The 18,593-nt window shown below is 59.8% G+C and overlaps 2 protein-coding genes across 15 annotated transcripts in view; both read left to right on the top strand.

Moving 5' to 3' along the window:
- Positions 1–5,464, top strand: part of SEC16A (SEC16 homolog A, endoplasmic reticulum export factor) — a 40,526-nt gene extending 35,062 nt beyond the window's left edge. Inside the window, exons 28-31 of one of the 13 annotated variants that reach the window (XM_064366075.1) lie at positions 519–593; positions 1,095–1,154; positions 2,259–2,336; positions 3,792–5,464. In XM_064366075.1, coding sequence (XP_064222145.1) covers positions 519–593; positions 1,095–1,154; positions 2,259–2,336; positions 3,792–3,860 — 282 coding nt within the window. In that variant the 3' untranslated portion in view covers positions 3,861–5,464. Of the gene's footprint in view, positions 1–518; positions 594–1,094; positions 1,155–2,258; positions 3,767–3,791 lie in introns of those variants that run through there. The other 12 variants (XM_064366080.1, XM_064366078.1, XM_064366084.1 and 9 more) reach the window with 12 other exon arrangements.
- A 655-nt stretch (positions 5,465–6,119) lies between these two features.
- INPP5E (inositol polyphosphate-5-phosphatase E) lies at positions 6,120–16,141 on the top strand. Of its 2 annotated transcripts, none has more exons than XM_012445114.3 (10): positions 6,120–6,937; positions 10,300–10,423; positions 11,198–11,295; positions 11,854–11,978; positions 12,138–12,257; positions 12,599–12,706; positions 13,163–13,324; positions 13,492–13,607; positions 14,313–14,449; positions 15,015–16,141. In XM_012445114.3, exons 1-10 carry the CDS (start codon positions 6,120–6,122, stop codon positions 15,145–15,147), a joined length of 1,941 nt encoding a protein of 646 aa, XP_012300537.2. In that variant the 3' UTR covers positions 15,148–16,141. The 2 variants fall into 2 exon arrangements, with proteins under 2 accessions (XP_012300537.2, XP_021527121.1); XM_021671446.2 differs by having other exon boundaries at positions 12,602–12,706.
- The last annotated feature ends 2,452 nt before the right edge of the window (positions 16,142–18,593 follow it).

Here is an 18,593-nt window from a genome sequence, read left to right on the forward strand (position 1 = left end):
CTACTTGTGAGGCTGAGGCCGAATCACTTGGACCCAGGAGACAGAGGTTGCAGTGAGCCACTGCACTCCAGCCTGGGCGACAGAGCGAGACTCCATCTCAAAAAAAAAAAAAAGGAACAGCTCCGACTGCAGTCTCTGAGGTTGGACAGGCCTGGGTCTAATGCTGTTCCATTCATCAGCTGTGAAAGCCTGGGGCCGGCAGTCACTCACCTCTCTAAGCCTCAGTTTCCCCTCTGTAAAACGGGAGTAACAGTAGCACCAGATTGCAAGGCTGTCATGGGGCCTTGCGACCCGTGTGGGCACACACAGGCCTGGGTAGAGAGCTGCTGGGGTCTGGAGCCAACAGGCGAGTGTGGCAGGGACTCCCACGGGGGACACGCTCTCTCTTTACTTCTCACCATGGAGCACGTGGCGTGGAAGAGGCGTTTGTAACCCAGGCCGGGACAGTCGTGTCTTTTTCGGCCTGGTGTGAGAATTCCCTGGGGTTTGGTTGCTGCAATTCTTCTTGTTCTCAGCAGGTTTTAAGTTGTGGAGCATCACTCCCTGGCTCTGAGTTCCCCTCCTCCAGGCCCGAGGGGTCCCAGGGAGGAGAGGTAAGGAGTGCCGACGCCCGGCCCCCCGCAGCCCAGGCTTCCCCAGCAGCTCACTGTCCAGGCACCTCTTTCTTTACAGAGGGTGATACTGGGTAGGAAGAGGCAGTTTAGAAGCATGACACTTCAAAGGTGGTGTTCCTAGAAAAAAATGCACTTGTTTTAACAAAACTTGAGCTCTGGGAAGGGTCCAAGGGGCTTGAGCTGCCACCGTCAGTCAGCGTCCTCTCCTCCCAGCTGCACGGAATGGTCTTGAATCGCGAGGTGTCAGGAGGTGAAGCCGGCTGAGGCCGAGGCTGGGCTTCTCCTCCCGGCCCTCCCCGAAGCTCATGGTGGTCGGAATCAGCTTTACGTGAAGACGGGAATCTTAAGCTAACCCTGGCTTTTTTCCCTTTTGAACCATGTTGATTCCAATGGCATCACAGAGCTGTTGCAATGGAACTGGCGGCTTGCAGCGTCCGCATGTTGACTCTGTCGTGTCTGTGTGTTCTTGCTGTTTTGTAGCTTTCACGCTGTAGTTCAATGAGTTCATTATCACGTGAAGTGAGCCAGCACTTGAATCAGGTACCCGCGGCTGGCGGTCCTCACTAACAGCTCACATGTGCCGCCTGTGTCCCTGAGCACACGGTGCTGGCTCGCGGCATGCGCTTTGCCACTAACCTCGCTTGTTGTCCCCTCAGCGTCAAGTGACCAGGAGTGCAGTGTTCTGTATTTTTTGATTTTTTTATTGTTTGAGATGGATTTTCACTTTCTGCCCAGGCTGGAGTGCGGTGGCACAATCTTGGCTCATCGCAACCTCCACCTCCCGGGTTCAAGCAATTCTCTTGCCTCAGCCTCCCGAGTAGCTGGGATTACAGGCATGTGCCACCATGCCTGGCTAATTGTGTATTTTTAGTAGAGATGGGGTTTCTCACGTTGGTCAGGCTGGTCTCGAACTCCCAACCTCAGGTGATCTGCCCTCCTCGGCCTCCCAAAGTGCTGGGATTATAGCAGTGTTCCTTTAAATGGCCTTAAAGAGGGGCTGCTGTTCAGTACCCACACGCACCAGGGGACTGGACTGAGCCCAAGTGTCCTAGTGAACTCCTTCCGAATTGGTTTTCCAATGATGGGCTGGGGGTGTGACCTTGATCTGGGAGTGTTTCTTGGATCAGTGTGCTCTCCTTTGGAAGGAAGGTTTCTCCTTTCTGATCAAGCACGAAAAGGTTGGTTTGAGACCGTGGTGAGTGCAGCAGTGACAGTGTCCTGCAGCCAGTGTGGGAGGGAGGTGAAGGGGCGCTTGCTAGTCTGCCTGTCACAGCACCAGCCGCGACCTCGGCTCAGTGGGAAGGCTTGCTGCGACCCTTCCACCTGCGTAGGAGAGCCCTGTCGTGGCTGGAGCCTGAGGTCTGCAGCGCCCGCACCTCCTAACCGCCTCGCCTGCTCATGGCGCGCCTTCCCGTTGCGTGTCACGTGCTTCACACATGGTTCTGCACGTTGCTTTACGTTCACCACTTTTCCGTGAACCATTAAGTAACTAAATCCAGTGTTGCAAGAAGTGTCTCCGACTCGCTTCTGTAGCTTCTTTGAAAGTCCTGTAAACCCTACGTAGAGGTGGCGTCTGTATCTGCAGTTGAAATGCCAGCTGCCGTGCGGCGCAGCCCTATTGAGGCGACTCTCTGTGCTTCTCAGGCTCCTGGTGACCTCCCTGCCGCAGGGTGCCCTCCCGACGGGGCCGTGCCCTTCTACAACCCTGCTCAGCTGGTACAGGCGAGTGCCCTTGCCTTTCCCCATGAGCCCCTGACATGCCCGCTGACTTCCTGGCCCTGCTGCTCAGTGAACGGCAGCTTTCTTCCCTGGATTTTCTCTTTTTTTCTTTGAGGCAGAGTCTTACTCTGTCACCCAGGCTGGAGTGCAGTGGTGCGATCACGGCTCACTGCATCCTCCACCTCCTGGGTTCAGAGATTCTCCTGCCTCAGCCTCCTGAGTAGCTGGGACTACAGGCAGTCGCCACCACGCCCTACTGATTTTTGTATTTTTAGTACAGATGGGGTTTCACCATGTTGGCAAGGATGGTCTCAATCTCCTGACCTTGTGATCTGCCCACCTTGGCCTCCCAAAGTTCTGGGATTGCAGGTGTGAGCCGCCACGCCCAGCCTGTATGATTTTTCCTTCTTTTTCCTAGGAGTTTCTTAACAAAAGGTCCCGGGGTGACTTGGGAGAAGCCTTTCGTGTCTGAAGCCACCTTTCTCCCCTGGCCCTTCTGGTGGGTTGGTCGGCGGGTAGAATTCTTGGGCCCACATTGTTTTCTTCAGAACTGTAGGTGCTCATAGGTTTCCTGGTGCCCACGGCTGCTGAGACCCCAGGGCTGTTCTGCCTGCAGCCCTCTCAGGGTCCTGTCCCCTGGGAGTAGCAGGCTTCTACACCCTCAGCCCCCTTCAGCTGGAGAGTGTTCCGGAATGTTTCCTGTGGTTTCCCTCTCTCAGCCTCGTCTCTCCCTGCTCCCTTGCCTGTGGAGTGTAGACTGGCGGCCGTGTGGGGAACTGAGTGGGGACCGAGGTCGGGGGTGTCTTGGGATTCAGCCCCATTTCACCCCAGCCCACCCTCTGGGTCTCACACGCTCTTGACTGCAGGCTTCCTGGGCTGGGGCCCGGAGATCTCGTCCTGGTGCTTTATGACGAGGCCCCTCATGCTGCCACTGGCTGTCGCCTGCTTCTGGGCGTCCAGAGTAGTCGATTTTGGGATTGTCCTGCTCCCCGTATCGTCTAGTTTGTGCCTTTACAAAAATTCCTTGGCTTTCCCGAGTGAGGCTTTGCAAGGGAGCAAGAGCAGATGCCTGCATTGGCCGGCTGAATGCTCCTGGGGTCCCCGCGTCCCCTGCAGCAGTCCAGGCCCGGCCACTGCCCCTCCCTGGACTCTGGACAGCCATTCAGGCTCTGCAGAGCAGCTCCAGGTCCCATGCCCCTGACGAAACTGCGGCACCTCCTGGCCGCCCTCACAGCAAACACTGATAGTTAAGGACTCAGTGCTTTCAAGGCAGCCCAGGGCTTGGCACTGACTCTTCAGGTCCCAGAGGCTTTTAGAAAGAAACGCTAAGCCCTCAGCTTGTCGGCATCAGCGGCCCACGTGGTGCATTCTGTAGACCAGCACCCTGCCCCACTACGCCCGAGCGCGGCCTGTCCTAGGAGCAGGATGCAGAGGTGGGTGCTGTGGGTCTCGTTGCAGGCCTGCGGTGCCTCCGGGAGCTCAAGGCTAGGACGGATCGGCCAGAGGAAGCACCCGGTGCTGAACTAGGCTCGCCCCGCTGTGAACTTGCACTTGGAGCCCTGACACTGCTGTTCTCCCCAAGAACCCGACTGACCGCCATGACCACTGCCCCGTCCCCAGGGAGACACAGCCGTGACGCCGAGCTGTCACACGTTGCGCCTCTCGCTCCCCACCCATCCCAACAAATTATTTCGAAAATCAATTCCACCGTCCTTTCAGATGTTGATGGGAAGACCGAACCTCTGACTCAGAAGTGTTTGCCGAAAAGAATGATGTGACTTTCTTAGTCATTTCGGGTGATCGAAGGGTGTAGTATCCTGCTCGTTTAAGAATGCTCCATTCCCTGACGCTGGAGCTGTCTCTGCCACAGGAGAGCCACGCGCTCGGTGGTAACCAGGGCCTACCTCTCCAAGCTCAGCTGTGAGTCCCGTGCTTCCTTTAAGGTGCCGGGAGCAAAGAGCGACTGGCTGAGGGGGACCCCGAACCCCGAGCTGCACCAGCGGGGCCCTCGCCGTGTTTGGACCTGGCTGAATGCGTGGAGGGCGCTGTGTTCTCAGTCAGCGTCTCGGAGGAGCCTCGGGGTTCTTTGAGCATCCGTTCACAGCTTTTGAGAGAGGCCCTAGTTACTGAAGTGAATTTCTTTCCTGCTGCAAAGACGTTTCCAGCCTCACTTTCCTTGCTGTGCCCTGATTAGGACCATGGGTGATTTTGTGCACCCAAAGTGCTGGCCACTGCCCACCCACCAGGTGTGGCCCAGTCACTGGGAAGGAGCCCCAGAGAGCCGACTGTCTGACGTGATGGCTCCGGGTGGCCATCCGGGGTGAAAACGTGACTGTGACGTTTTAATTTGGGCTTCGTTTTGCGTGTGGGAGCCACTTAGACTCAGTGTTAAGGAGGCTGGATGCGGTTCTCTAAACGGCTGCCCTTCCCCCTTCCGTGAGCACTTTCTGTGCTGCAGTCCACGTGACCCACTTTCTCAGCCGGGGTACATTGGCTCAGGGGTGTAGCATACTGGGGACAGCAGCTCTGGAACCTGGTATTTCTGCCCCGACGTTGCCACACTGAGACTTAGAGTAGCTCCTGGGGGACTTAGCCCTGTGGAACTCAGAGTTTGACGCTGATGCAAAGCTTTAAGTCTTCTCTGACTGTTCTGAAAACTGTTCATACTCTTGTTATGTCTAAAGAGACAAGAAAAGATTTAAATACTAATAAAAATCAGTAGATAATTTCTGCAGGTTCTGCTGGGGAACATAAACTGGTGTTTTAAATTTCAGTGTAGAAACGGTAGAATGTGGAATCAGCACGGGCCCTTCCTGGCTTTCTGTTTCACTTGATCATTTAGCAGAGACCCCCAGGATGTTTTCCAGAATGTTTCACAGGCGCGTCTGCTGGATCCATTTGTCCTTGTCACTTGGAGAAAGGCCAGTCCCTGTGAATGGGCAGCCCTCTCTGTCCCTTGGTCAGCTCGTGTGGTTCCAGGGACCTCCTCCGGTCGGCCCTGCCTGCTGTTCTGGGGTCGACTGCCACGACTTTTGATTCAAGAAGCTTCCTCCAGGCGGAAGCAGCTATTTTTCCTAAATGCGAATTGTTACATTGCAAATTGTTGAATAAAATATTTTGCGCTCCTTCAAGCACCTTCACCTGTGGTTCCCTTTGGTTTGCTAGAAGCGAGTGAGTGCAGGTGTCCACGGGCCTGGCCCTCCCCCAGGTCCTGGTGGGGACCCGCCCTCGCTGGGACCTGCCGGGCTGCCAGGCTGCGGGTTGTAGGGCGCGTGGGAGCAATGTCCGGGCCGCGCGGCGCGGTCCTCCGGCCGCCAGGGGCCGCTGTGGATGGCGCGCGGGGCGGGGCCCGGGCGTGGGGGTGGGGCCGGGGACCGGGCGCGGACCCGCGGCGGTCGTTGCTAGGCCCTGGCCGGGCTGACTCCGCCTCTGGGTGGCCGGGCCTCCGCGGGCGCGGGTACGGGGTGGGCTTCGGAGCCTGCGGGTCCGGCCGGGGTGTCCGGGTCCCGCCCCTCCTCCTGAGCGGCGTCCCGGGCGCAGTGGAGCCTCCCCCGCGACAGGGGCCCTACCGCCCGTCCCCCCAGGCCCTGCCTGCGGCACGCCCTGGGATCGGCGTCGGGGAGCCCGGAGGGGCCGTGGCACCCGGGGCCTGGGCCATGCGGCAGCCGCCCCCGCCCCTCCGCCATCACTCCCGGCCCGAGCGGGAGCCGCTGCGGCGTTTCTGCTCCGTGCTGCGCCGCCGACCCCGGACCCGGCACCCGTGACCCCTCCCGGGCGGGCCCGACCATGCCGTCCAAGGCGGCGAGCCTGCGGCCCTCGGAGCCGGCCCCGCAGCCGCCGGAAGGGAGGACGCTCCAGGGACCGCTTCCCGGCGCCGACGGAGCGCTGGCCCCGCGCGAGGCGTCCCCACCCGACGCTCCGGGCCCCGAGAGCCCCGCGCTGGGTTGCAGCGCTCCGGCCGCGCTCAGCGGCGAGGAACCCCCGGCCCCGGCAGCACCCCTCACCCCGCGGCCCCCCGCCAGGCCTCGGCTGGAGCGAGCCCTGTCCCTGGACGACAGAGGCTGGAGAAGGCGGCGTTTTCGAGGCAGCCAGGAGGACCTGGAAGCCCGGAATGGGACCAGCCCCTCCAGGAGCTCCGTGCAGAGCGAGGGCCCCGGCGCCCCCGCCCACAGCTGCTCCCCGCCCTGCCTGAGCGCGTCCCTGCAGGAGATCCCCAAGTCCCGCAGGGTCCCGGGCAGTGAGAGGGGGAGCCCGTCATCGGGGGGTGACCCCCTCTCCGGGGTGGCCAGCAGCGCCCCGAACCTCCTGCACAGAGATGCCGCCGTGGCGGGGAGCTCGCCCAGGCTGACCAGCCTGCTGCCCCCGCGCCCCCTGCCTGCCCTGGGCCTGGACATCGCCTCTTGCTCCCTGAGGACCGCAAACAAGGTCGACCCGGATCTTGCAGACTACAAGCTCCGCGCGCAGCCCCGCCTGGTGCGGGCCCACAGCAGCCTGGTGCCCGGCCGGCCCCGGAGCCCCCTGGCCTGCGACGACTGCTCCCTTCGCTCGGCCAAATCCTCCTTCAGCCTCCTGGCGCCCATCCGCACCAAGGACGTCCGCAGCAGGTAGGGCCTGGGGCGCAGCGCCTGCGCGGCCTTGGGTGTGGTGTCCAGGAGCAGGCCGCCTGAACCCCGCCAGTGGCTTCCCATCAGCAGCGTTTAAGATGCCTAAACAGAAAACACGAAGCGGGTCTCCCGCAGCCACCCGGTCTCCCAGCCCCTCCCCGCAGCAGCGAGCGCCCTTCCCGGCTCTCCCAAACTTCCCAGAACTTTTCCTGTGCGTTTCAGAACCATTCCTGGGCGTGATGTCCTGTTGAGGTAGACAAGATGGCACCCTGCATCCAATTATGGATCTGGCTCTTTTTCTTTAGTCTTGGGAATTTTTTTTGAGACGGAGACTCGCTCTGTCACCCAGGCTGGAGTGCACTGACCCAACCTCGGCTCACTGCAGCCTCCGCCTCCCGGGTTCAAGCGATTCTCTTGCCTCAGCCTCCCGAGTAGCTGGGATTACAGGCTTGCACCACCATGCCTGGCTAATTTATGTATTTTAAGTAGAGACGGGGTTTCACCACGATGGCCAGGCTGGTCTTGAACTCTTGACGTCATGATCCACCCACCTCGGCCTCCCACAGTGCTGGGATGACAGGCGTGGCCCGGCCGAGGTGTGGGAATGTTGTCAGTGTGTGTGATCCGCCCTCTTGATGGTTTTTTGTTTCCTGCTCTGCTGCCCAGGCTGGAGCGCAGTGGCGTGATCCTGGCTCACTGCAGCCTCTGCCTCCTGGGTTCAAGGGAGTGATTCTCTCCTGAAGCGATTCTCCTGCCTCAGCCTTCTGAGTATCCGGGATTACAGGCGCCTGCCAACGCACCCGGCTAAATTTTGTATTTGTAGTAGAGACGGGATTTCGCCACGTTGGCCAGGCTGGTCTCGAACTCCTGGCCTCGGCCTCCCAAAGTGCTGGGATTACAAGTGTGGCTCCTGTGCCCAGCCCGCCCCCTTTGTTTTTTCTGCCGCAAGATGCCCAAGATGTACTGAGGCGTACTTTCCATCAGCCGCTTGCTCACGGGGAACATTTTGATGGGCTCCAGCTGGAAGGAACTACAGCTGAACCCATGACCTCTCCCCAGCCAGCCTGGTCTTGTTTTGGGGTCTTGGTTTGGGGGCCTCTCCTGAGGTGCTCCCACTCTGGCCTGGCAGAAGCACTGGCAGCTTCGTTTCCTCCCCTCCCTGCTCCATGCTGCCCACGTCTTGTCTGTCTGCTGCGGTGGGAGGCAGGGCAGGTGTGAGAAGGGAGAGGTGAGAGCTGGTGTCCGGGGCCCGCAGTAACCCCTGACCACGGACTGGGAGGCTTGAGACAGCAGAGCTGGACTGTGTCCCAGTTCTAGAGGCCAGAAGTCTAAAATCTAAGGTGCGCCAAGGCCAGCCTCTCTCCAGAGGCTCGGGGAGGGTCCTCCCTGTCTCCTCCTGCTCTCAGGGCCCGGTTGCCCTTGGCTTGTGGCCGCACGCCGCAGTCTCTGCCTCCGTCTTTACGTGGCCTCGTTCCCATCTCTCTGTGTTCCTGTCTCTTTTTATTAGGACACCAGTCGTCGAATTTACTGCCCACCCTAAATCCAGGGCGATCTCAAGATCCTTAATGAAGTGCATCTGCAAAGACCCCTTTCCAAATAAGGTCCCACTCCAAGGTTCTGCAGGTCGAGGCGGACGTGGCTTTAGGGATCGCTGTGCGGCTCACCGCGGTCCCCGAAAGTCGCCTTACCTCCCCGCACCTGGGGTCCGCCGGCAGGCAGGCAGCTCAGCTCTGGCTCCCCCGCCACACCCCCTCCTGCCCGTGGATGGAGCAGCTGCGACCACATACAGTGCAAAACTGTTTCTTTTGTTAAAATAATTCAGTGTGCGGCTCCTAGTGAGAGTCAGGTTTCTTAGTGTGTCACATTTTAAAACTACATTTGGTTCACGTAGATACACCTGTCACAGGACACGAGAGGCATGTCTCAGATTTGGATCCCGAAGTCGTTTCTTCAAACAACCAAGAAATGTGGTTTGATGTGGATCCTTTAACCCGGTTCTGCTGCCTGAAAACTTCCATTTCCAGACTGTTCTAGAATAGGGGTTGGCACACTGTCAAGGGCAGGGGCACAGACAGTGGGGACAAGGGGCGTCTGTGTGCCAGTGAACCTGTTAGGGACACACATTTGAACCTCGTGTTTTCATGGGTCCAGAAATGCTCTTTTCTCTCTGCCGTTCTACACAATAAAAGCCATTCTGAGCTCGTGGACGTGCACGGGCTGGGTCCGCCCTGTTCCAGAACGGCTGCTGGCTTTTGCTGGTGCCTGGGGGCTGCTGGGGCGGGGCGGGGGCACTTCCCCCACAATTCCTCTTCCTCCGAGAGCCGGCCCAGGGTGCCGACGCTGGCCCGAGCGTCCTCATGCAGAAGTCCTGGCCCTGGACGGGGGTCGGAGGTAGCTCTGCCCCTGCCCGTGTCTGGATACGGGACGCAGTGAGGGCCACCCCGGCCTGCTGGAAGCTGGGCAGACGGACCACGCGGCTGCTGGTGTGGCCACGGCGGGCCCGTGCCGTGGGCTTCGAGTCTGGTGACTTGAGGAGTCCCTGCTCGGCCCGGGGTCACTTCACAGCAGTGGCCACAGGAACGCCCTCTGCCCCAGATGACCACTGTGTGAACACAGCTGTCTCGTCCAGGAGTGTCAGCAGTTTCTGGGGTGAGGTAGGGAGGTTCCTCCCTGCTGACATGATTTAATCGTGTCCGACGAGGCTTGGTGAGCTGCACCCCGGGGTTGGAGAAGTTCTCACAGGAGGTAACAAGAATCGGTGCTGGTGTCTTCTGTCAACTGTGACTTGGGAAACACCTGTGTCATTTCATCTCCTGCAAAGGAATATTGGTTTCCATTTGCAGGACGAAGGTGTAAGATTGATTCTCTTAGCAAGTTAGGATGAAAAGCATAAGTGAGGCCCAGGCGGGTGGATCACCTGAGGTCAGGAGTTCAAGACCAGCCTGGCCAACTTAGCAAAATCCCATCTCTACTAAATATACAAAAATTAGCTGGGTGTGGTGGCTGGTGCCTGTAATCCAGCTACTCAGGAGGCTGAGGCAGGAGAATCACTTGAATCTGGGAGGCGGAGGTTGCAGTGAGCCGAGATCGCGCCACCGGACTCCAGCCCGGCCACCACCCTCGCATGCCTGTTCCCGGGAGGTGGTGACGGGGTGTGAACCCGCCTGGGTGTTTGTGCAGCCGGGTTGGGCCTCGTTCTGGAGAGCAGACAGCAGTGCTGCGGGGCCCAGGAGAGTCCTTGCTCAGGGCTGGGGCAGCTCCTGACATTCCATGCGTTTTGCTGTTGTCCCTGGGGACCTGGCCGAGCACCCCCAGGGATATGTCCTGTGCCTGGCCCCAAGCTTGGTTTCCTCCCGTCACAGGAGCTACCTGGAGGGCAGCCTCCTGGCCAGCGGAGCCCTGTTGGGGGCGGAGGAGCTGGCCCGATACTTCCCAGACCGGAACGTGGCACTCTTCGCGGCCACCTGGAACATGCAGGGCCAGAAGGTGAGCCAGGTGGGACGAGGCGGCCTGGGCGGGGTGGCGCCGGGCGGGGCCGGGCGGGGCGGGGTGGCGCCGGGCGGGGTGGGGTGGTACCGGGCAGGAACGCGGGGCGCTGGGCGGGGCGGGGTGGCGCCGGGCGGGGCGGGGTGGTACCGGGCAGGAACGCGGGGCGCTGGGCGGGGCGGGGGTGGCGCCGGGCAGGAACGCGGGGCACTGGGCAGATGTGAGCGAGGGAGACCAGGTACCTCTGTGCCTCGTCTTGGGGCCAGGAGGGCAGAGCCCCGAGGTGCACCCCACTGCCGACAGTGGCACAGGAGGGTGAGAGCGGGTGAGGACCCCCATCCCCCAGAGCTCCCGCCGGTACCTCCCTGGTCATATGGCTGCAGAGAGGAGGGGACAGGGTGGGGCGCTAGGCCCGGCTGAGAATCGTCTGCTCACGGTGAGCAGGAGGGTGGCCAGCACAGTGCACTTAGGGGTGGCTCAGGGGTAGGTGGGCAGCACAGGCCGGGGTCACAGTGACGGGGGGTCAGATGGGTGGTCATTGGACAGACTTGTGTTTGGAGAGGGAAACTGAGGCTGAGGGCCAACCTGAGCTGCGTTTGGCGCGTTGGAGGCTGCCTCGGAGACCGACCAGGCAGATCCCTTCTTGGCCTTGGCCTCAGTTTCCCTCATTCTGAAGAGTCGCCGGGACTTGAGGTGCCGCAGTGGGATTCGCCCACAGGCGCCTGCAGGTTTCGGGAGGTGCCGGCCGGCCCATGGCGTGGTCCCTCCTTCCAGGAGCTCCCGCCCAGCCTGGATGAGTTCCTGCTCCCGGCCGAGGCCGACTACGCCCAGGACCTGTACGCCATCGGGGTCCAGGAGGGCTGCTCCGACAGGTAGGGAGGCCGCCATCCCTGAAGCTGCTGGCGCTGAGACCTGGGTCACGGCCACGCACGGGCAGTCTCCAAGCCTGGCCAGAACGCGCGAGCCAGTTTTTTTTCAGTAATGACTCAGAGAGTCTAAGATAAATGACGTTTTATTGTTGGCTGAGAGCAGCAGGGCAGCAGGGAGCGGGGCCGGGCTCCGAGGCCTCCTGGGGCCCGCACATCCTGGCAGGAACAGCAGGGGGCTACATACACGCGGGTGCTCTGCAGGAAGGAGCCCAGGCCCTGAGTTGAGGTGGCTTCACCCCTCTGGCTCATGAGTCACGCAGGCGGGAGGAGGTCTGCTCACTGAGTCTCAGCAGGGACCCGGGGGGCCACTCTAGTGGAACTGGGGCCTGTGGCCCCCAACTCTGGCCCACTGGGCCCTTTGGCAAACGAGTCTCAGTGTAAGACGTCAAGGCCAGGTCATGGCGCTTCCCTGGTAGCTCCTGGAGGGGGCTCTGAGCAGCAGGTCTGGGGTGGCGGAGCTGGGGCCTTGTCCCCCAGCCAGCCACGCGTCCTGGTCCACAGGCGGGAGTGGGAGACTCGCCTGCAGGAGACACTGGGCCCGCACTACGTGCTGCTGGCGTCTGCCGCCCACGGCGTGCTCTACATGGCGCTGTTCATCCGCCGGGACCTCATCTGGTTCTGCTCAGGTGGGCGCGGCTGGAGGGTGGCAGCCCCTCTCCACGGCTACTGGGCCTCGGCGGGAGAGTCACACACGGGCTCCACAGTGAGCCCCCACTGGCGCGCGGGTCCCGCCACGACCCCGGCCTGGCAGCGTCGCAGGCAAGCTGAGGGCTGCCCTCCCACAGAGGTGGAGTCCTCCACGGTCACCACACGCATCGTGTCTCAGATCAAGACCAAGGGGGCCCTGGGCGTCAGCTTCACCTTTTTCGGCACCTCCTTCCTCTTCATCACGTCCCACTTCACCTGTAAGTTGCTGGGCGCCCACGCCGCCGGTGCTGTGGGAGAAGAGCCTGACCGGGACCCTGTCTGGGGCGGGGGTCCCCGCCGCTGGCTTCGTCTTCCATCCAGGGCCGGAGACCCGTGCCGAGGACCCCACAGCCGACCCCGACACGAGGCCTGTGCCGTGCTGAGCCCAGAGCTCTGTCCTCTAAGGCGGAAGCGTTGCTGGCCGGGCCTGGCAGCAGATGCCCAGTGGGCCTGCGCCTGCAGACAGCGGGCAGTCAGGGCACGGTCCAGAGATGCGGTTCTTGAGGGAGATTCGAGCGTCCGGAGCCCTGTGGCCCCTACCCCATTTCTGCTCCCGCAGCTGGCGACGGGAAGGTTGCGGAGCGGCTGCTGGACTACACCAGGACCGTGCAAGCCCTGGCCCTGCCCAGAAACGTGCCCGACACCAACCCCTACCGCTCCAGCGCAGGTGAGGGCACACGCCGCGGGTGGGTGGCACTGCCGTGGTCCACGTGGGCTCCCGTCGTTTTTAGGGCCATTCTGCAGAGCAGCGTCCTGAGCTTTGGGAATCAAGGGCCGGAAAGTCAGTGGCCCAAGGTGCGCGGCCCCTCAGCTCTTTAGCCCGGTTAGGTGTGGGGGGTGACTGCCGCCCACTCACAGCATGGCCGGCTAGCCTGGGTCCTGGTCCTCCACTGCCCACCCCGCTGCCTCCCCCGGCTGTGCGGCGAGGAGCAGAGACGTGGCCACCACCTGCTGTGGGCGCTGCCTGCTCTTGGGGCCGCCCCAGGTGCCTTCCGGAGCTTTCCCAACTCGAATCGGTCCCCAAGACCCCCTTCCCCTGGGAGCCACTGCCAGCCACGTTCTGGGGAAGGGAAGGGCCTGCTGGCGCTCTGCCTGTGCCCACGTGTGGCCCACTGTGCCGCAGCGGACGTCACCACCCGCTTCGACCAGGTGTTCTGGTTCGGAGACTTCAACTTCCGCCTGAGTGGTGGGCGCGCGGCCGTGGACGCCCTCCTGGGCAAGGGCCTGGCAGTGGACGTGCCAGCGCTGCTGGAGCACGACCAGCTCATCCGGGAGATGAGGAGGGGTGAGGCCTGCGGGGCGGCTGGTGGGGGCGGCTGCAGCGGGAGGAGGTGAGGAGGGGTGAGGGCTGTTGGGGGCGGCTGCAGCGGGAGGAGGTGAGGAGGGGTGAGGGCTGTTGGGGGCGGCTGCAGCGAGCTGACCTGAGCCTCTTCGAGTGCCCATCCCTGGCAGGGTCCATCTTCAAGGGCTTCCAGGAGCCGGACATTCACTTCCTCCCGTCATACAAGTTTGACATCGGGAAGGACACGTACGACAGCACCTCCAAGCAGAGGACGCCCTCCTACACGGTGAGCGCAGCCCGCAGCCATCCACTTGCCCGTGCAGAGCGCCTCCATGTCAGGCACCCCCCGCAGCCGGGAGCTGATGCCTGGTGTCGGGGTCCCAGCCTGGCCAGCCTGGACTTGAACCTCAGCTGTGCTGTCTGGCCTCGTGGCCCGAGTCCCCTTTGGTGGAGAACAGCACCCTTTCCGTAGGTGATTTCTCTTTTTCTTTTAAATTTTTTTTTTTATTAAAAGACGGGGTTTCACCATGTTGGTCAGGCTGGTCTTGAACTCCCGACCTCAGGTGATCTGCCCTCCTTGGCCTCCAAAGTGCTTGGATTACAGGCGTGAGCTACCACGCCCGGCCTCCATAGGTGTTTTCAAGGCTGGGTGAGCTGGCGGAAGCTCCAAGGCCTGGCACACGGGGCACTGCCCACACCCTCACCCCGGCCTGCAGAGCCCCCACTTACCCTCCCGTCAGGCCCAGGGCTCCAGCTCTAGGCAGGTCCCGTCTGCTGGAAGCCTCGAGAAGCCACTGAGGCAGGGCTGGACAGGAGCAGCCGGGTCCACAGGTCTCTCTTGAGCGGTGAGGGACAGGCCCCGGCCCAGCTGGGTTGGGGGTCCCAGAAGGCTCCCTTGGGGAGCGCTTGAGAACAGTGGGGAGGTGGGTGGGCCACACCCCACAGCTCTTGGCAAATAACTGGACCTCCTGCCTCCGGAACCTTCCCGAAGGACCGCATCTTGTACCGAAGCCGCCACAAGGGTGACATCTGTCCAGTGAGGTACTCTTCCTGCGCCGGGATCAGGACGTCCGACCACCGCCCCGTGTACGGCCTGTTCCGGGTGAAAGTGAGGCCCGGGCGAGACAAGTCAGTGTCCTCCTCGCACCTTCCTCTCGGGCGGGGGCGGGGCTGTGCCTGGAGGGTGGCGCAGGTGGACGTCGCGCGCGTGCCATCGTCCCGGGAGCTAGGAGGGTCCCTGTCATCATGGGGTTGCACGTGGGGCTTTGTCCTGGGACCTTCAGGGCTGTGCGTCCAGAGCGGTGGGACTCCTGGAACGGGAAGAAGGCGGGAAGGGGAGAGGATCCGGAGGGTGAGGAGAGGCCAGCTCAGGGCCTGGGTGTGGCTGGCTGGAGGGAGGAAGGCCGTGAGCACTCAAAGCATCTGCCCCACCCTTCCTGCAACTGCGTCCCAGGAACAGGCCTCCTGTGCTTAGAGGCAGCACCAACGCGGCCAGCGCCCTAACAGCCCCTCCTCCACACCCTAGCACCCTCCTAACACCCCACCCTCGGGTCCCCAGGAGCCCCTCCTAACGCCCCCCTCCTCCGGTCCCCAGCCCCCTCCTAACGCCCCCTCCTCCGGTCCCCGGCCCCCTCCTAACGCCCCCCTCCTCAGGTCCCCAGGCATCCTCCTAATATCCCCTCCTCTTCCACAGCATTCCATTGGCAGCTGGCAAATTTGATAGAGAACTGTACTTGATAGGAATTAAAAGACGGATTTCGAAGGAAATTCAGAGGCAGCAAGCGCTACAGAGTCAGAGCTCCAGCACCATCTGTTCCGTTTCTTGAAGTTTGCCGAACAAGGACTCAAAACTGCAACATGGGATGGTTTATCTTAGCAAAACCCACTGGGAAGAACGAAGAATTGGCCACCTTTTGGGGACCCGAGAACCAGTGCCGGGCCACAGGACTGTGGCGACCGTGCCGCTGTGCCAGCATCCCCGGAAGGAAGGCACCCCTCACAGCTGAGCGAGCCCACCCTTGTCCATGGCAGGTCCGCCGGCACGGATGGGCAGGGCTTACACCCGCTGGGTGGCACCACACCCCAGTCACTCTGGGTGACATCAGAATCCGGTCCTCAGCAGCTCCCATGCCCTGGGGAGTCACTGGGCCCCATGCTCTGCACCGGCCTCTCCACACCCGCAGCAGGCGCCCATCTGTGTCTTCCTGCCAGCCCCTCAGACACACACCAACGGCGGGGTCCTTCCTTATCTGAGCACCCCATGTCACACAGGTGTCCAGAGTGAGGCTGGGTCTGGAGTGGGTGACCCTCAGGCCTCAGAGCAGGCCCCAGAGCCCAGCTGAGGAAGCCACAGTTTCCAGGATGTGACGTGGTTCACCCCTCCCTAGGCTGCAGGTCACCTGACTTGGGGCGAGGAGGCCACCTCCCCTCTCCTCTCAGGCCAAGCTGCAGGTGAGAAAGCCTCTCATGGCTTTGGTGACTTAGACCATCAGCTTCTGTAACTACAGCCATATGATGTTGATGGAGCCGTGTGGAGCCTGGCCGGGAAACTGCTGGAAGCCTAGGATGCCACCACCTTGAATGCCGAGGCCAGGGATGCCCCCACGTCCAGGCTCTTTCTTAGAGAGTTCAGATACGTCCGTCCCCACATGCCCCAGGCCGTGCTTGGAAAGTTCAGATCCATTCATTCTTGCTTTGTGTCCCAGCCCATCTCTTGAACAAAATGTAGCTTTGAATGTGAAGATCTAGGCACATTCAATCTAGTCTTTTAAATTATTTATTTTTCCATATTTATATTTTTAAATAAATGCATATATTGAGTCTAAACTCTTTCTGGTCAAAGACCGAAACGTGGAAGAAACAGTACACACGCACACCCCATTCTCACAACATCCTCGTTTTAAAGGCTATAAAATCCGCAGGCAAAAATGTCTCTGCCCTCAACAGCTCACCTCCCTCTTGGCCAGTTCGTCTTTGCTATCTTTAAAATCATGGATTTGGCTGGGCACAGCAGCTCGTGCCTGTAATCCCAGCACTTCGGAGGCTGAGGCAGGTGGATCACCTGAGGTCAGGAGTTCGAGACCCCCCCCATCTCTACTAAAAATACAAAAATTAGCCAGGCATGATGGTGTGCACCTGTAATCCCAGGCTGAGCCAGGAGAATCACTTGAACCCAGGAGTCAGAGGTTGCAGTGAGCCCAGATTGTGCTACTGCACTCCAGCCTGGGCAACAGATCAAGATTCCCATCTCACAAAACAGACGAAGTCCTGCATTCCTAGTTCACCGCCCCAGAGATCAGCATTAGTTGGAAAACAGCCTTTTGAGGAAGACACAATACTTCAGACCTGATGAACCACGCTGGTTATCAACAATTCAGTGAGTAATACATAAAACTTTTAGTAGCAGCAGCTTAAAAAGTACGGAAACAAGAAACACCCAATCTCTTGATAAAAATGAGTCTCGGGCTGGGCGCGGTGGCTCACACCTGTGATCCCAGCACTTTGGGAGTCCAAGAGGGGTGGGTCACAAGGTCAGGAGTTGAAGAAAGCTTGGCCAATGTGGTGAAACCCCGTCTCCACTAAAAATACAAAAATTAGCCGAGTGGCCTGTAGTCCAGCTACGTGGGAGGCTGAGGCAGGAGAATTGCTTGAATGCAGAAGGCAGAGAGGCAGTGAGCTGAGATTGCGCCACTGCACACTCCAGCCTGGGTGACAGAGTGAGACTGTGTCTCAAAAAAAAAAAAGTCTCTTGATAGAAATTCCACCAATGAAAGGGCACAATCATCTAATTTCAATAAACTAGTCCGATGGCCTGTATGTATAAGATTTTGGGCGGGGCGCAGTGGCTCACACCTGTAATCCTAGCACTTTGGGAGGCTGAGGAGGGCAGATTGCCTGAGCTCAGGAGTTCAAGACCAGCCTGGGCAACATGGTGACTCATCTCTACTAAAATGCAGTAATTTAGCTGGGCGGGGCGGCGTGCGACTGTAATCCCAGCTACTTGGGAGGCTGAGGCAGGAGAATTGCTTGAACCCAGAAGGCAGAGATTGCAGTGAACCGAGATCATGCCACTGCACTCCAGCCTGGGCGACAGAGCGAGACTCTGTCTCCAAAAAAAAAAAAAAGATTTTGCTCAAACAGATGTGCCCTAAGTTTCAAATCAATTCATTGAAAATCTGTACGAAGATGTTGATGGTAACGGGGCTTGAAATGAGTCAGCTTTTACGGCTTCTTCCTGGCCTTTTCTCCAAGCCAAACAATGTTAAAGAGATTCTGATCTGATCCTGGGGCGTGCTTGTGTGGCTTGAGATTGAGAGCTCCAAGTCTTTTGGGAGCCGGGGCACGACGTGTGCCTAGTAAGATCACGGAGCGGAAGTCAAGAGATGCACTTGGCACTTGCCGCTAGATTTCAGATGAATGGCATTTCACTCAGAAAGGAGTTTAAAGTAATGCAAATGATGCTGGCCAGTCTCTGGAAAACAAGACTATTGTGAAATACGGCCAGGCACAGTGGCACATCTGTAATCCCAACACTTTGGAAAGCTGAGGCAGGAGGGTTGCTTGAAGCTAGGAGTTAAGACACCAGCCTGGGCAACCCAGTGAGACCCCATCTCTAAAATCTAACCCACATGGTGGCGTGCACCTGTAGTCCCAGCTACTCAGGAGGCGGAGGTGGGAGGACCAGCCGAGCCCGGTGGTCAAGCTGTGGTTGCATCACTGCACTCCAGCCTGGGCGTCAGAGCCAGACCACGTCTCAAAAAAAAAAAAGTCCGATAGTAGTGGATGTTAATTAACTTAATATTAGTGTCAACTTTGGTATACAATCCCCCACTGCTAAATTTGGCAAAAGGAAAAAAAAAAGTGGCCAGGAGTGATGGCTCATGCCTGTAATCTCAGCACTTTGGAAGGCTGAGGCAGGCGGATCACCTGAGGTCAGGAATTTGAGACCAGCCTGACCAAAATGGTGAAACCCCGTCACTACTAAAAATACAAAAAAATTAGCCAGGCGTGGTGGTGGGTGCCCATAATCCCAGATACTTGGGAGGCTGAGGCAGGAGAATCCCTTGAACCCGCAAGGCGGACAGTGCAGTGAGCTGATGTCATGCCATTGCACTCCAGCCTGGGCAACAAGAGCAAAACTCTGTCTCAAAAAAAAAAGGTGAAATAAGACTGTGTGCGGGCGGTTTTAAAAATTCAGCTCTCAGGGCCAGGTGTGGTGGCTCACGCCTGTAATCTCAGCCCTCTGGAGGCCAAGGCAGGTGGACTACCTGAG

This window comes from Aotus nancymaae, unplaced genomic scaffold, assembly GCF_030222135.1.
Source record: "Aotus nancymaae isolate 86718 unplaced genomic scaffold, 86718_ANA_hifiasm-v0.15.2.pri h1tg000063l, whole genome shotgun sequence".
Taxonomy (NCBI): Eukaryota; Metazoa; Chordata; class Mammalia; order Primates; family Aotidae; genus Aotus; species Aotus nancymaae.

Bases quoted from the DNA above. Each gene is read 5' to 3' on its own strand.
- INPP5E (XM_012445114.3), top strand. From the start codon at position 6,120: ATGCCGTCCAAGGCGGCGAGCCTGCGGCCCTCGGAGCCGGCCCCGCAG. The intron at 6,938-10,299 runs GTAGGGCCTGGG...CTCCCGTCACAG, and splicing joins ACCAAGGACGTCCGCAGCAG to GAGCTACCTGGAGGGCAGCC. The intron at 12,707-13,162 runs GTGAGGGCACAC...ACTGTGCCGCAG, and splicing joins CCCCTACCGCTCCAGCGCAG to CGGACGTCACCACCCGCTTC.